Here is a 16482-nt window from a genome sequence, read left to right as displayed (position 1 = left end):
AGGAGAAGACGCTGCAGTTCCCGGAGTCACCGCCGGGGTTGGAGTAGGCGATGCAGTTGCAATTCCTGGAGTCACCGTGGGGTGGGAGTAGGCGCTGCAGTCGCAGTTCCCGGGGCTGCCGCTGGGGTGGGAGTAGGCGATGCAGTCGCAGTTCCCGGGGGCTCCAATGGGGTGGGAGTCGGCGCCGCAGCTGCAATTCCTGGAGTCACCGCTGGGGTGAGAGTCGGCGCTGCAGCTGCCGGTTCCGCTAAAATGGCCGCCAAAAAATCGGGGACGCGGCTGGAGATTGAGATCGAGCGCTGTCGGAATGAATGTCTCTGGGAGAAGATCCCGGAACTGGTCAAGCAGCTGTCGGCGAAGCTCATCGGCAACGGTGAGGCCCCCGCGGCCCAGCCGCCCGCTCGCAGCCTCGGCCTCACGTCAGCGGAGCGGCCTCCGGGGCCTGGAGAGCGGGGCTTTATCTAACTTCCCCCCAGGTTTTCCTCTGAGCTCCGGCTGATCGAACCTTCCAGCCCCGCGTCCCCCTCGTTCCCCCCCCCGGTCCCCATCGTTCCCCCCCCGCCCCGGTCCCCATCGTTCCCACCCCCCGGTCCCCATCGTTCCCCCCCCCCCCCCCGGTCCCCATCGTTCCCCCCCCCCCCGGTCCCCATCGTTCCCCCCCCCCCGGTCCCCATCGTTCCCCCCCCCCCGGTCCCCCCCCCGGTCCCCATCGTTCCCCCCCCCCCCGGTCCCCATCGTTCCCCCCCCGCCCCGCGTCCCCCTCGTTCCTCCCCCCGGTCCCCATCGTTCCCCCCCCGCCCCGGTCCCCATCGTTCCCCCCCCCCCCCCCGGTCCCCATCGTTCCCCCCCCCCCCCCCGGTCCCCATCGTTCCCCCCCCCCCCCGGTCCCCATCGTTCCCCCCCCCCGGTCCCCATCGTTCCCCCCCCCCCCGGTCCCCATCGTTCCCCCCCCCCCGGTCCCCATCGTTCCCCCCCCCCCGGTCCCCATCGTTCCCCCCCCACCCGGTCCCCATCGTTCCCCCCCCCGGTCCCCATCGTTCCCCCCCCCCCTGGTCCCCATCGTTCCCCCCCCCCCCCCGGTCCCCATCGTTCCCCCCCCCCCCCGGTCCCCATCGTTCCCCCCCCCCCCCCGGTCCCCATCGTTCCCCCCCCCCGGTCCCCATCGTTCCCCCCCCCCCATCCCCATCGTTCTCCCCCCCCCCCATCCCCATCGTTCCCCCCCCCCCCCCATCCCCATCGTTCCCCCCCCCCCCCATCCCCATCGTTCCCCCATCCCCATCGTTCCCCCCCCCCCGGTCCCCATCGTTCCCCCCCCCCCCCGGTCCCCATCGTTCCCCCCCCCCCCCCCCGGTACCCATCGTCTCCCCCCCCCCCCCCCCCCCCCCCCCGGTCCCCATCGTTCCCCCCCCCCCCGGTCCCCATCGTTCCCCCCCCCCCCGGTCCCCATCGTTCCCCCCCCCCCCCGGTCCCCATCGTTTCCCCCCCCGGTACCGATCGTTTCCCCCCCCCCCCCGGTCCCCATCGTTCCGCCCCCCCGGTCCCCATCGTTCCGCCCCCCCCGGTCCCCATCGTTCCCCCCCCCCGGTCCCCATCGTTCCGCCCCCCCGGTCCCCATCGTTCCGCCCCCCGGTCCCCATCGTTCCCCCCCCCCCCCCCCCCGGTCCCCATCGTTTCCCCCCCCCCCCGGTCCCGATCGTTTCCCCCCCCGGTCCCCATCGTTCCGCCCCCCATCGTTCCGCCCCCCATCGTTCCGCTCCCCATCGTTCCGCTCCCCATCGTTCCGCTCCCCATCGTTCCGCTCCCCATCGTTCCGCTCCCCATCGTTCCGCTCCCCATCGTTCCGCTCCCCATCGTTCCGCTCCCCATCGTTCCGCTCCCCATCGTTCCGCTCCCCATCGTTCCGCTCCCCATCGTTCCGCTCCCCATCGTTCCGCTCCCCATCGTTCCGCTCCCCATCGTTCCGCTCCCCATCGTTCCGCTCCCCATCGTTCCGCTCCCCATCGTTCCGCTCCCCATCGTTCCGCTCCCCATCGTTCCGCTCCCCATCGTTCCGCTCCCCATCGTTCCGCTCCCCATCGTTCCGCTCCCCATCGTTCCGCTCCCCATCGTTCCGCTCCCCATCGTTCCGCTCCCCATCGTTCCGCTCCCCATCGTTCCGCTCCCCATCGTTCCGCTCCCCATCGTTCCGCTCCCCATCGTTCCGCCCCCCATCGTTCCGCCCCCCATCGTTCCGCTCCCCATCGTTCCGCCCCCCATCGTTCCGCCCCCCATCGTTCCGCCCCCCATCGTTCCGCCCCCCATCGTTCCGCCCCCCATCGTTCCGCCCCCCATCGTTCCGCCCCCCATCGTTCCGCCCCCCATCGTTCCGCCCCCCATCGTTCCGCCCCCCATCGTTCCGCCCCCCATCGTTCCGCCCCCCATCGTTCCGCCCCCCATCGTTCCGCCCCCCATCGTTCCGCCCCCCATCGTTCCGCCCCCCATCGTTCCGCCCCCCATCGTTCCGCCCCCCATCGTTCCGCCCCCCATCGTTCCGCCCCCCATCGTTCCGCCCCCCATCGTTCCGCCCCCCATCGTTCCGCCCCCCATCGTTCCGCCCCCCATCGTTCCGCCCCCCATCGTTCCGCCCCCCATCGTTCCGCCCCCCATCGTTCCGCCCCCCATCGTTCCGCCCCCCATCGTTCCGCCCCCCATCGTTCCGCCCCCCATCGTTCCGCCCCCCATCGTTCCGCCCCCCATCGTTCCGCCCCCCATCGTTCCGCCCCCCATCGTTCCGCCCCCCATCGTTCCGCCCCCCATCGTTCCGCCCCCCATCGTTCCGCCCCCCATCGTTCCGCCCCCCATCGTTCCGCCCCCCATCGTTCCGCCCCCCATCGTTCCGCCCCCCATCGTTCCGCCCCCCATCGTTCCGCCCCCCATCGTTCCGCCCCCCATCGTTCCGCCCCCCATCGTTCCGCCCCCCATCGTTCCGCCCCCCATCGTTCCGCCCCCCATCGTTCCGCCCCCCATCGTTCCGCCCCCCATCGTTCCGCCCCCCATCGTTCCGCCCCCCATCGTTCCGCCCCCCATCGTTCCGCCCCCCATCGTTCCGCCCCCCATCGTTCCGCCCCCCATCGTTCCGCCCCCCATCGTTCCGCCCCCCATCGTTCCGCCCCCCATCGTTCCGCCCCCCATCGTTCCGCCCCCCATCGTTCCGCCCCCCATCGTTCCGCCCCCCATCGTTCCGCCCCCCATCGTTCCGCCCCCCATCGTTCCGCCCCCCATCGTTCCGCCCCCCATCGTTCCGCCCCCCATCGTTCCGCCCCCCATCGTTCCGCCCCCCATCGTTCCGCCCCCCATCGTTCCGCCCCCCATCGTTCCGCCCCCCATCGTTCCGCCCCCCATCGTTCCGCCCCCCATCGTTCCGCCCCCCATCGTTCCGCCCCCCATCGTTCCGCCCCCCATCGTTCCGCCCCCCATCGTTCCGCCCCCCATCGTTCCGCCCCCCATCGTTCCGCCCCCCATCGTTCCGCCCCCCATCGTTCCGCCCCCCATCGTTCCGCCCCCCATCGTTCCGCCCCCCATCGTTCCGCCCCCCATCGTTCCGCCCCCCATCGTTCCGCCCCCCATCGTTCCGCCCCCCATCGTTCCGCCCCCCATCGTTCCGCCCCCCATCGTTCCGCCCCCCATCGTTCCGCCCCCCATCGTTCCGCCCCCCATCGTTCCGCCCCCCATCGTTCCGCCCCCCATCGTTCCGCCCCCCATCGTTCCGCCCCCCATCGTTCCGCCCCCCATCGTTCCGCCCCCCATCGTTCCGCCCCCCATCGTTCCGCCCCCCATCGTTCCGCCCCCCATCGTTCCGCCCCCCATCGTTCCGCCCCCCATCGTTCCGCCCCCCATCGTTCCGCCCCCCATCGTTCCGCCCCCCATCGTTCCGCCCCCCATCGTTCCGCCCCCCATCGTTCCGCCCCCCATCGTTCCTCGCCCCCCATCGTTCCGCCCCCCATCGTTCCGCCCCCCATCGTTCCGCCCCCCATCGTTCCGCCCCCCATCGTTCCGCCCCCATCGTTCCGCCCCCCATCGTTCCGCCCCCCATCGTTCCGCCCCCCATCGTTCCGCCCCCCATCGTTCCGCCCCCCATCGTTCCGCCCCCCATCGTTCCGCCCCCCATCGTTCCGCCCCCCATCGTTCCGCCCCCATCGTTCCGCCCCCCATCGTTCCGCCCCCCATCGTTCCGCCCCCCATCGTTCCGCCCCCCATCGTTCCGCCCCCCATCGTTCCGCCCCCCATCGTTCCGCCCCCCATCGTTCCGCCCCCCATCGTTCCGCCCCCCATCGTTCCGCCCCCCATCGTTCCGCCCCCCTCGTTCCGCCCCCCATCGTTCCGCCCCCCATCGTTCCGCCCCCCATCGTTCCGCCCCCCATCGTTCCGCCCCCCATCGTTCCGCCCCCCATCGTTCCGCCCCCCATCGTTCCGCCCCCCATCGTTCCGCCCCCCATCGTTCCGCCCCCCATCGTTCCGCCCCCCATCGTTCCGCCCCCCATCGTTCCGCCCCCCATCGTTCCGCCCCCCATCGTTCCGCCCCCCATCGTTCCGCCCCCCATCGTTCCGCCCCCCATCGTTCCGCCCCCCATCGTTCCGCCCCCCATCGTTCCGCCCCCCATCGTTCCGCCCCCCATCGTTCCGCCCCCCATCGTTCCGCCCCCCATCGTTCCGCCCCCCATCGTTCCGCCCCCCATCGTTCCGCCCCCCATCGTTCCGCCCCCCATCGTTCCGCCCCCCATCGTTCCGCCCCCCATCGTTCCGCCCCCCATCGTTCCGCCCCCCATCGTTCCGCCCCCCATCGTTCCGCCCCCCATCGTTCCGCCCCCCATCGTTCCGCCCCCCATCGTTCCGCCCCCCATCGTTCCGCCCCCCATCGTTCCGCCCCCCATCGTTCCGCCCCCCATCGTTCCGCCCCCCATCGTTCCGCCCCCCATCGTTCCGCCCCCCATCGTTCCGCCCCCCATCGTTCCGCCCCCCATCGTTCCGCCCCCCATCGTTCCGCCCCCCATCGTTCCGCCCCCCATCGTTCCGCCCCCCATCGTTCCGCCCCCCATCGTTCCGCCCCCCATCGTTCCGCCCCCCATCGTTCCGCCCCCCATCGTTCCGCCCCCCATCGTTCCGCCCCCCATCGTTCCGCCCCCCATCGTTCCGCCCCCCATCGTTCCGCCCCCCATCGTTCCGCCCCCCATCGTTCCGCCCCCCATCGTTCCGCCCCCCATCGTTCCGCCCCCCATCGTTCCGCCCCCCATCGTTCCGCCCCCCATCGTTCCGCCCCCCATCGTTCCGCCCCCCATCGTTCCGCCCCCCATCGTTCCGCCCCCCATCGTTCCGCCCCCCATCGTTCCGCCCCCCATCGTTCCGCCCCCCATCGTTCCGCCCCCCATCGTTCCGCCCCCCATCGTTCCGCCCCCCATCGTTCCGCCCCCCATCGTTCCGCCCCCCATCGTTCCGCCCCCCATCGTTCCGCCCCCCATCGTTCCGCCCCCCATCGTTCCGCCCCCCATCGTTCCGCCCCCCATCGTTCCGCCCCCCATCGTTCCGCCCCCCATCGTTCCGCCCCCCATCGTTCCGCCCCCCATCGTTCCGCCCCCCATCGTTCCGCCCCCCATCGTTCCGCCCCCCATCGTTCCGCCCCCCATCGTTCCGCCCCCCATCGTTCCGCCCCCCATCGTTCCGCCCCCCATCGTTCCGCCCCCCATCGTTCCGCCCCCCATCGTTCCGCCCCCCATCGTTCCGCCCCCCATCGTTCCGCCCCCCATCGTTCCGCCCCCCATCGTTCCGCCCCCCATCGTTCCGCCCCCCATCGTTCCGCCCCCCATCGTTCCGCCCCCCATCGTTCCGCCCCCCATCGTTCCGCCCCCCATCGTTCCGCCCCCCATCGTTCCGCCCCCCATCGTTCCGCCCCCCATCGTTCCGCCCCCCATCGTTCCGCCCCCCATCGTTCCGCCCCCCATCGTTCCGCCCCCCATCGTTCCGCCCCCCATCGTTCCGCCCCCCATCGTTCCGCCCCCCATCGTTCCGCCCCCCATCGTTCCGCCCCCCATCGTTCCGCCCCCCATCGTTCCGCCCCCCATCGTTCCGCCCCCCATCGTTCCGCCCCCCATCGTTCCGCCCCCCATCGTTCCGCCCCCCATCGTTCCGCCCCCCATCGTTCCGCCCCCCATCGTTCCGCCCCCCATCGTTCCGCCCCCCATCGTTCCGCCCCCCATCGTTCCGCCCCCCATCGTTCCGCCCCCCATCGTTCCGCCCCCCATCGTTCCGCCCCCCATCGTTCCGCCCCCCATCGTTCCGCCCCCCATCGTTCCGCCCCCCATCGTTCCGCCCCCCATCGTTCCGCCCCCCATCGTTCCGCCCCCCATCGTTCCGCCCCCCATCGTTCCGCCCCCCATCGTTCCGCCCCCCATCGTTCCGCCCCCCATCGTTCCGCCCCCCATCGTTCCGCCCCCCATCGTTCCGCCCCCCATCGTTCCGCCCCCCATCGTTCCGCCCCCCATCGTTCCGCCCCCCATCGTTCCGCCCCCCATCGTTCCGCCCCCCATCGTTCCGCCCCCCATCGTTCCGCCCCCCATCGTTCCGCCCCCCATCGTTCCGCCCCCCATCGTTCCGCCCCCCATCGTTCCGCCCCCCATCGTTCCGCCCCCCATCGTTCCGCCCCCCATCGTTCCGCCCCCCATCGTTCCGCCCCCCATCGTTCCGCCCCCCATCGTTCCGCCCCCCATCGTTCCGCCCCCCATCGTTCCGCCCCCCATCGTTCCGCCCCCCATCGTTCCGCCCCCCATCGTTCCGCCCCCCATCGTTCCGCCCCCCATCGTTCCGCCCCCCATCGTTCCGCCCCCCATCGTTCCGCCCCCCATCGTTCCGCCCCCCATCGTTCCGCCCCCCATCGTTCCGCCCCCCATCGTTCCGCCCCCCATCGTTCCGCCCCCCATCGTTCCGCCCCCCATCGTTCCGCCCCCCATCGTTCCGCCCCCCATCGTTCCGCCCCCCATCGTTCCGCCCCCCATCGTTCCGCCCCCCATCGTTCCGCCCCCCATCGTTCCGCCCCCCATCGTTCCGCCCCCCATCGTTCCGCCCCCCATCGTTCCGCCCCCCATCGTTCCGCCCCCCATCGTTCCGCCCCCCATCGTTCCGCCCCCCATCGTTCCGCCCCCCATCGTTCCGCCCCCCATCGTTCCGCCCCCCATCGTTCCGCCCCCCATCGTTCCGCCCCCCATCGTTCCGCCCCCCATCGTTCCGCCCCCCATCGTTCCGCCCCCCATCGTTCCGCCCCCCATCGTTCCGCCCCCCATCGTTCCGCCCCCCATCGTTCCGCCCCCCATCGTTCCGCCCCCCATCGTTCCGCCCCCCATCGTTCCGCCCCCCATCGTTCCGCCCCCCATCGTTCCGCCCCCCATCGTTCCGCCCCCCATCGTTCCGCCCCCCATCGTTCCGCCCCCCATCGTTCCGCCCCCCATCGTTCCGCCCCCCATCGTTCCGCCCCCCATCGTTCCGCCCCCCATCGTTCCGCCCCCCATCGTTCCGCCCCCATCGTTCCGCCCCCCATCGTTCCGCCCCCCATCGTTCCGCCCCCCATCGTTCCGCCCCCCATCGTTCCGCCCCCCATCGTTCCGCCCCCCATCGTTCCGCCCCCCATCGTTCCGCCCCCATCGTTCCGCCCCCCATCGTTCCGCCCCCCATCGTTCCGCCCCCATCGTTCCGCCCCCCATCGTTCCGCCCCCCATCGTTCCGCCCCCCATCGTTCCGCCCCCCATCGTTCCGCCCCCCATCGTTCCGCCCCCCATCGTTCCGCCCCCCATCGTTCCGCCCCCCATCGTTCCGCCCCCCATCGTTCCGCCCCCCATCGTTCCGCCCCCCATCGTTCCGCCCCCCATCGTTCCGCCCCCCATCGTTCCGCCCCCCATCGTTCCGCCCCCCATCGTTCCGCCCCCCATCGTTCCGCCCCCCATCGTTCCGCCCCCCATCGTTCCGCCCCCCATCGTTCCGCCCCCCATCGTTCCGCCCCCCATCGTTCCGCCCCCCATCGTTCCGCCCCCCATCGTTCCGCCCCCCATCGTTCCGCCCCCCATCGTTCCGCCCCCCATCGTTCCGCCCCCCATCGTTCCGCCCCCCATCGTTCCGCCCCCCATCGTTCCGCCCCCCATCGTTCCGCCCCCCATCGTTCCGCCCCCCATCGTTCCGCCCCCCATCGTTCCGCCCCCCATCGTTCCGCCCCCCATCGTTCCGCCCCCCATCGTTCCGCCCCCATCGTTCCGCCCCCCATCGTTCCGCCCCCCATCGTTCCGCCCCCCATCGTTCCGCCCCCCATCGTTCCGCCCCCCATCGTTCCGCCCCCATCGTTCCGCCCCCCATCGTTCCGCCCCCCATCGTTCCGCCCCCCATCGTTCCGCCCCCCATCGTTCCGCCCCCCATCGTTCCGCCCCCCATCGTTCCGCCCCCCATCGTTCCGCCCCCCATCGTTCCGCCCCCCATCGTTCCGCCCCCCATCGTTCCGCCCCCCATCGTTCCGCCCCCCATCGTTCCGCCCCCCATCGTTCCGCCCCCCATCGTTCCGCCCCCCATCGTTCCGCCCCCCATCGTTCCGCCCCCATCGTTCCGCCCCCCATCGTTCCGCCCCCCATCGTTCCGCCCCCCATCGTTCCGCCCCCCATCGTTCCGCCCCCCATCGTTCCGCCCCCCATCGTTCCGCCCCCCATCGTTCCGCCCCCCATCGTTCCGCCCCCCATCGTTCCGCCCCCCATCGTTCCGCCCCCCATCGTTCCGCCCCCCATCGTTCCGCCCCCCATCGTTCCGCCCCCCATCGTTCCGCCCCCCATCGTTCCGCCCCCCATCGTTCCGCCCCCCATCGTTCCGCCCCCCATCGTTCCGCCCCCCATCGTTCCGCCCCCCATCGTTCCGCCCCCCATCGTTCCGCCCCCCATCGTTCCGCCCCCCATCGTTCCGCCCCCCATCGTTCCGCCCCCCATCGTTCCGCCCCCCATCGTTCCGCCCCCCATCGTTCCGCCCCCCATCGTTCCGCCCCCCATCGTTCCGCCCCCCATCGTTCCGCCCCCCATCGTTCCGCCCCCCATCGTTCCGCCCCCCATCGTTCCGCCCCCCATCGTTCCGCCCCCCATCGTTCCGCCCCCCATCGTTCCGCCCCCCATCGTTCCGCCCCCCATCGTTCCCCATCGTTCGGCCCCCCCGCTCCCCCTCGTTCGGCCCCCTCGTTCCGCCCCCCCTCGGTCCCCCCCCCCCCGTCCCCCTCGGTTCCCCCCCCCCCCCCGTCCCCCTCGGTTCCCCCCCCCCCCCCCCCGTCCCCCTCGGTTTCCCCCCCCGGGGCCTAGTTGTTGTCGTCCACCGCCCTCGTCTCCACCCCCCGGCCCCCTCATTGTTCGTCCGTCCCCCGCGCCCCCCGTCCCCATCCACCCGTCCCCCTCGGTGTCGGCGTCTCTCCCCCCCCCAGCCCCCTTGGTGTCGTACCCCCCCACCCCCGGCCCCTCGATGTCCACCCCCACAGGCCCCCTCGTCCCGTTCCCCCCCCAGGCCCCCACTTTGCCCCCGTCCCCCTCGTACCCCGTACCCCTCGTTCCCCCCCCCCCCGTCATCTCCAATGTCCCCCTCCCCTGTCCGTCACAGTCACTGGGTCAAAATCCTGGAGCTCCCTCTCTCGCAGCACAGTGGGTGTACGTACATCATAGGGACTGCAGCGGTTCAAGAAGGCAGCTCACCAACACCTTCTGAATGCAATAAATGCTGGTCTCCATAGCGAAACCCACATCCCAGAAATGAATTTCGAAGAACTGCACCTTTTCAAGGTGTTTAATGAAAGGTTGATTTTCCTTTGCGGCTCTGACCTGGAGCTGGGTTTCTGAGTGCAGTCCGTACGTTGGAGCATGTGCTGCTCTCTCTGACAGTTCAAGTCTATTGGACTGGTTTTAGCTCGTGTCCCGTCACTGCTCTGACTGAGCACCTTCAGTCCAGCTGTGAGTGGTTTTCAGCTGGCGGAGCAGCGAGGCTCAGAGCCTGGGCCCAGTAACCTAGAGTTTCAGATGTAATGTGGGGAACTAGCCTGCGATGGACCCATAATTGAAGTTTGTGGGTGTGGAATAAGCATAGCCTGGCCGCCAGTCACCTTGGAGCTCCCCCCACCATTGAACAAGGCCCTCGATATATATTCAGGTGCTGGAGTGACACATGAGCCCAGGATCATGACTGTGGTGAAGTGGGAGCGTTTATAACTGAGCCACAGCTGACACAAGTGCGGTGTGGGGATCTCTTGCTTTTTCCCTGAAGATGCAATTATCTTCTCCACATCAGTTAGAGTCAGTATTGGAAGCAGAACCTGAATGTTTAAAATAAATATCACGCTGGCAGAATAAGGACCTTTGTGCTTCTTTGGCCGTGAGACACTTTGGGGCAGACCGCGGCAGTGAGAGTTGTCGCTTTTCTTTAAGACTCTGGTTGTCTCTGCTCTTTCCCAGATGACCTGGCAGAGCTGCTCCTCGGAGAGTCAAAGCTGGAGCTGTACCTGAAGGAAAACCCAATCAAGCAAGGGGTCACTCCTCCAGACGCCAAGCCAAAGCTAATTGAAGTGAAGAAGCACTTAACAGCTGCACTCGACAGAGGCAACTTAAAGGTAATTGACCATTTGTGACAGGGGCTGACCGGCAAACTTTGTATCTGAAATCAGAGCGGAACATGCTGGAAATATTCAGCAGTTCAAGCAGCGTCTGCAGAGCGAGGCGCTGTGTCAAACCAATGACCGTTCTGATAAAAGGTCATCGACCTGAAACTCTGGTTTCCCTCGACACAGGTTCTGCCGGACCTGCCGAGTATTTCCAGCATTTTCTGTGCAATGTTCCTGACGGCAATTTGCAAACGGCACCTGATAGCAGCAGCGCATCAACAGAATTCTTCTAACCCGAGGCTAGAAATCTCTTTCTGACTGCATTAATTTAAAAGAAGCTGTAGCCTTGAAGATGTAGTGTCTTGTTTGCTGGAGGTTGTATGGGTGCTGTATGTTGGGATGCCGTGTGTGGTGGGAATGGGTTTGAGCTGGTGTACGAGTTCAGTTTCTCAGTTCCACTGTTGTTGGTGTTTTGTAAATCACCAAACGTTTTGACCAGATTTTTTTTGTTCCTGGAATTATAGAATCTCTACAGGGCAGAAGGAGGCCTCTTACCCTGCTCCTCTACCCTCTCCCCACCCCACCCTGTAATCCCGCGCATTTACCATGACCAATCCATCTCACCTACACAGCTTTGGACTGTGGGGGGAAACCGGAGCACCCGGAGGGAACCCACGCAGACATGGGGAGAATGTGCAAACTCCACACAGACAGTGACCCAAGGCCGGAATTGAACCCAGGTCCCTGGCGCAGTGAGGCAGCAGTGCTAATCACTGTGCTGCTGTGCCATGCGTGGTTGTTTGAAAGGCGCGATGTAAGTGCAGGCAGTTGCCGGGTTTATTATGAGCACAGCCACTGGGGGATTTGTGAGTGGATAAATCGAGGTATTGAGAGTGTTAGACCTCGGATATCGCACTTCAAAAGGTCACCAGTATTATTTGAATGAAGTTCATGCTGGGGTCAGTTACAGACCATTTGCAGTTTAAGGGGAGTTTGAGATCCGGTTGAAGTGAGGACTGACACCTTTAAGTCCACTAATGTTTCTCTAATTGCTGTTAACCTCAGACTTTCCAGAAATGAGATTTTATAGTCTGAAAGGCACAGGCCACAGGACTAAACGGTGATCACATTTCAAAAGTGCTTCAATGGCTGTAAAATGCTTTGGTTAGTTTGGTCATGAATAGGGCACAAGTCAGGAGTGTGATGGAATACTCTCCACTTGCCTGGGCGGGTGCAGCTCCAACAACACTCAAGAAACTCAACACCATCCAGGACAAAGCAGCCCCGCTTGATTGGCATCCCTTCCACTCCCTCCAAAACTGGCGCACGGTGGCAGCAGTGTGTACTATCTATAAGATGCACTGCAGGAACTCACCAAAGCTTCTGAAACAGCTCCTTCCATACCCACAACATCCATCTTCTAGAAGGACGAGGGCAGCAGACTCGTGGGAAAACCATCACCTGCAAGTTCTGTTCCAAGTCACTCGCCATCCTGACTTGGAATTTTATCACCGTTCCTTCACTGTCACTGGCTCAAGCAGCACTCTTGGTGTACCTACACCACATGGATGCAAGAAGGCAGTTCACCAGCATTCTTTCAAGGGCAATTAGGGGTGGGCAGTAAATGCTGTCTTCGCCAGTGACGCCCAAGTCCGATAAATGAATTAAAAATATATAAATGCAAGTCTTTTCAAGCCCCCTAACGTCTGAGCAAACTTGTTATTTAATTCCAGAAGCTTATGATTTAAAGCACCGCTCCCTTGCACCAGTCTTGGTAACTGTAGCTGTCCCTGATGATATTCCTGTCACTCTCGGCGTTCCTCCGTGTGCTCTTCCCTCCGGGATGAGATAGCCAGTCCATTCTGCTGGATTAATGGAAGCTCACTTTGCTCCTGGCTCCAAGCTTGCCTCTGGCTGTTGCATGTTTGTGCAGTTGCTTATTTTGCACTCCGCCTCAAATCTCAATGCCCCCATTGATCCGCGCGCGGTTTGAGGAATGGTGTGCCTGTGGTTTTGGTGAGATGTTCATGTGCTATTTGTTCTTTTGTCAGCAAGACTTTGCGCAGGAAAGCAACTTGATTTTGGCCAAGTGTTACTATGTGGAGGGTGACCACACCCGAGCTCTCGCCCTGTATTCCAAGGTAGATCTGGACAAGTTGCAGTTGGTGGCAGTTCCTGTCTACAGGCTCAGAATCATCGCTGAATCATATGCTACAAGAGGTGAGAATACTTTCCTTATATAAACCTTGGATACCTTACTGGTCAAGTTCTGAAAAATAGTGCAGTAATTTATCCTTTGGTGATGTTATGTTATAGGATCCATAGAATCCCTACAGTGCTGAAGGAGGACATTTGGCCCACCGAATTTGCACCGTCTCTCCGAAAGAGCATCTTACCCAGGCCCACCCCACTTCCCTATCCCCGTAACCCTGCGCATTTACCATAACCAATCCACCTAACCCACACATCTTTGGATTGTAGGAGGAAACCAGAGCACCTGGAGGAAACCCACGCAGACACAGGGTGGCCCAGTGCTGCCTCACAGTGCTGCCAAGGACCCGGGTTCAATTCCGGCCTCGGGTCACTGTCTGTGCGGAGTTTGCATGTTCTCCGCGTGTCCACATGGGTTTCCTCCCACAGTTCAAAGGTGTGTGGGTCAGGGGGGTTGGCCATGTTAAATGTGTGGGGTTACGGCGATAGTGTGGGGGAGGGTGAGCCTGGGTGAGGTGTTCTGTCAGAGTCGGTGCAGACTCAATGGGCCGGATTGCCGCCTCCTGCTCTGCAGGGATTCTATAATTCTGTGACACCCAAGGCTGGAATTGAACCTGGGTCTCTGGCACTGTGAGACAGCAGTGCTCACCACTGTGCCACCATTCAGCATAGTTGCACAGAAAGATTGGAATATCTGCTGAAACGGGATTTCTGAATTTCGAACAGAAATATATTGAGAGTCAGCTTTTCGATAAAAGTGTGTAGGGTGGGAGGTGATGAGGAGACTCAGCTAAAAGATAGCCCTGTCTCTCTCTCCCTCTCTCGAGCTGATGCTCACACTGAGCACTCTCTCACCCCTCGTGTGCTGTGCACTCCAATCATTTTCTGTTCTTAACACAAGAGCTGGATGGATGGAGTTGGGCCACAGATCAGTCATGACTTCATTTAATGGAGGGGCTAAATGGTTCACTCCAGTTTCTGTGTTCCTTGGATACTTAATCATAAAAACACGTGGTCAGAATCTCACCCAGGAATTTGCGGTGTGGTGGTAATATTACTAAATGCGTGATCCAGAGGCCCAGACTAACGCCCTTTGTCTAAAACCCACCAGGGCAGCTGGTGGAACTTAGATTCCACTCACAAATCTGGAATTAAAAACTGGCCTGATGGTGACCATGAAACCATTGCCGATTGTTAGAAAAACCATCAGGTTCACCAATATTTCTAAGGGTAGAACTTCTCCCATCCTTACCGGCCATGACCTACCTGTGACTCCACACCAAGAACAATGTTGACTCTTAAAGCGAGATGATGGCCTAGTGGTATTATCACTAGACTATTAATTACAAGATGAAGGCATGTAAAATCGCCAGCTCCAACGCACCTCTCCCTGATGAGCTCAATGCATTCTACGCCCGTTTTGAGCAAGATGTCAGTGAGAGCATGCCCTCCACCCTGGAAGCCTCAGATGAACCTGTATCTGGGGTCACCATTGCCGATGTCAGAGCAGCTTTCTCGAAGATCAACCCACGGAAAGCGACTGGCCCGGATGGGGTACCCAGACGAGCACTCGGATCCTGTGCGGATCAGCTGGCGGGGTATTCGCAGACACTTTCAACCTCTCTTTACAATCTGAGGTCCCTCTCTGCTTCAAAAAGACAACCATCATCCCGGTATCAAAAATAAGCCAAGCAGTGTTCCTTCATGACTATCGTCCGGTGGCTCTGACATCCATCATTATGAAGTGCTTCAGAAGGTTAGTCATGGCACGAATCAATTCCAGCCTCCCGGACTGCCTGGATCCACTACAGTTGGCCTACGTCGCAACAGGTCCACAGCAGATGCCATCTCACCAACCCTGCACTCAATCCTGGAACACGTAGATAACACGGACATCTATATCAGACTCCTATTTATCGACTACAGCTCAGCCTTCAATACTATTATTCCTATGAAACCCATCTCCAAACTCCATGGCCTGGAGCTCGGCTCCTCCCTCTGCAACTGGATCCTGAACTTCCCAACTCACATACTGCAATCAGTAAGAATAGGCAACGACGCCTCCATGATCATCCTCAACACCGGTGCCCCACAAGGCTGTGTTCTCAGCTCCCTACTATACTCCTTATACACCTATGACTGTGCAGCCAAATTCCCCTCCAACTCGATTTTCAGGTTTGCTGACGACATCACCGTATTGGGTCGGATCTCAAACAATGACGAGACAGAGTACCGGAATGAGAGAGAGAATCTGGTGAACTGGTGCAACAGCAATAATTTCTCCTTCAATCTCAACAAAACGAAGGAGATAGTCATCGACTTCAGGAAGCATAATGGGGGGACGTGCCCCTGTCTACATCAATGGGGACGAAGTAGAAATGGTCGAGAACTTCAAGTTTTTAGGTGTCCAGATCACCAACAACCTGTCGTGGTCCCCCCACGCTGACATAGTTAAGAAAGCCCACCAACACCTCTACTTTCTCAGAAGACTCAAGAAATTTGGCATGTCCACTACGACTCTCTCCAATTTTTACAGATGCACCATAGGAAGCATTCTTCCTGATTGTATCACAGCTTGGTATGGCTCCTGCTCTGTCCAAGACCGCAAGAAATTACAAAGGGTCGTGATTGAAGCCCAGTCCATCACTCAAACCAGCCGCCCACCCATTGACACTGTCTACATTCCTGCTGCCTCGGCAAAGTAGCCAGCATAATTCAGGACCCCACGCACCCCGGACATTCTCTCTCCCATCTTCTTCCATCGGGAGAAATATGCAAAAGTCTGAGGACACGTACCAACCGACTCAAGAACAGCTTCTTCCCTGCTGCTGTCAGACGTCTGAATGGACCTACCTCACATTAAGTTGATCTTTCTCTACACCCTAGCTATGACTGTAACACTGCATTCTGCACTCTCTCCTTTCCCTCTCTATGAATGGTATGCTTTGTATAGCACGCAAGAAACAATACTTTTCACTGTATACCAATACATGTGACAAATCAATTAAAATCAAAATCCAGAAACTCGGCTAATGTTCTGGGGACCCGGGTTCGAATCCTGCCACGGAATGTGGTGGAATTTGAATTCAATTTAAAAAATCTGGAATGAAGACTCTACTGATGACCATGAAACCATTGTCGATTGTTGGAAAAACCCATCTGGTTCACCAATGTCCTTTAGGGAAGGAAATCTGCTGTTCTTACCTGGTCTGGTCTACATGTGACTCCAGAGCCACAGCAATGTGGTTGACTCTCAACTGCCCTGGGGCAACTAGGGATGGGCAATAAATGCTGGCCCAGCCAGCGATGCCCATGTCGAATGAATAAAAAAATTGGCCTAGCAAACCTCTGCAAAGTCTAAAATAAATGAAACTGGATGGACCACTTGGCATCAATCTCGGCACTGGAGGCGACAATGGTACATCCAGTCCTGTCAACCCTGCAAAGTCCTCCTTACTAACATCTTGTGCTAAAATTGGGAACACTGCCTCACAGACAAGTCAAACAACAGCCTGATCGTCACACTCGCAGAATCATATCTTACAGACAATGTCCCGGACACCACTATCCCAGGATATGTCCATTGACAGGACGGACCCAGCAGAGGTGGTGGCACAGTCGTATACAATTGGGAAGGAGTTGCT

At 63.1% G+C, this 16482-nt stretch overlaps 1 protein-coding gene across 6 annotated transcripts in view; it reads left to right on the top strand.

Moving 5' to 3' along the window:
* Nucleotides 1-231: 231 nt before the first annotated feature.
* The window catches only part of ttc7b (tetratricopeptide repeat domain 7B), a 348584-nt gene continuing 332333 nt past the window's right edge, over nucleotides 232-16482 (top strand). For 4 of the 6 annotated variants that reach the window (XM_078234474.1, XM_078234471.1, XM_078234473.1 and 1 more), the window contains exons 1-3: nucleotides 235-373; nucleotides 10482-10636; nucleotides 12679-12847. In XM_078234474.1, the coding sequence (XP_078090600.1) occupies nucleotides 253-373; nucleotides 10482-10636; nucleotides 12679-12847 (445 nt within the window). In that variant the 5' untranslated portion in view covers nucleotides 235-252. Of the gene's footprint in view, nucleotides 374-10481; nucleotides 10637-12678; nucleotides 12848-16482 lie in introns of all 6 variants that reach the window. The other 2 variants (XM_078234470.1, XM_078234472.1) reach the window with 2 other exon arrangements.

This window comes from Mustelus asterias, chromosome 18, assembly GCF_964213995.1.
Source record: "Mustelus asterias chromosome 18, sMusAst1.hap1.1, whole genome shotgun sequence".
NCBI lineage: Eukaryota > Metazoa > Chordata > Chondrichthyes > Carcharhiniformes > Triakidae > Mustelus > Mustelus asterias.
The sequence above is the reverse complement of the archived record's forward strand: the minus strand, read 5'-3'. Positions and strand labels throughout refer to the sequence as shown.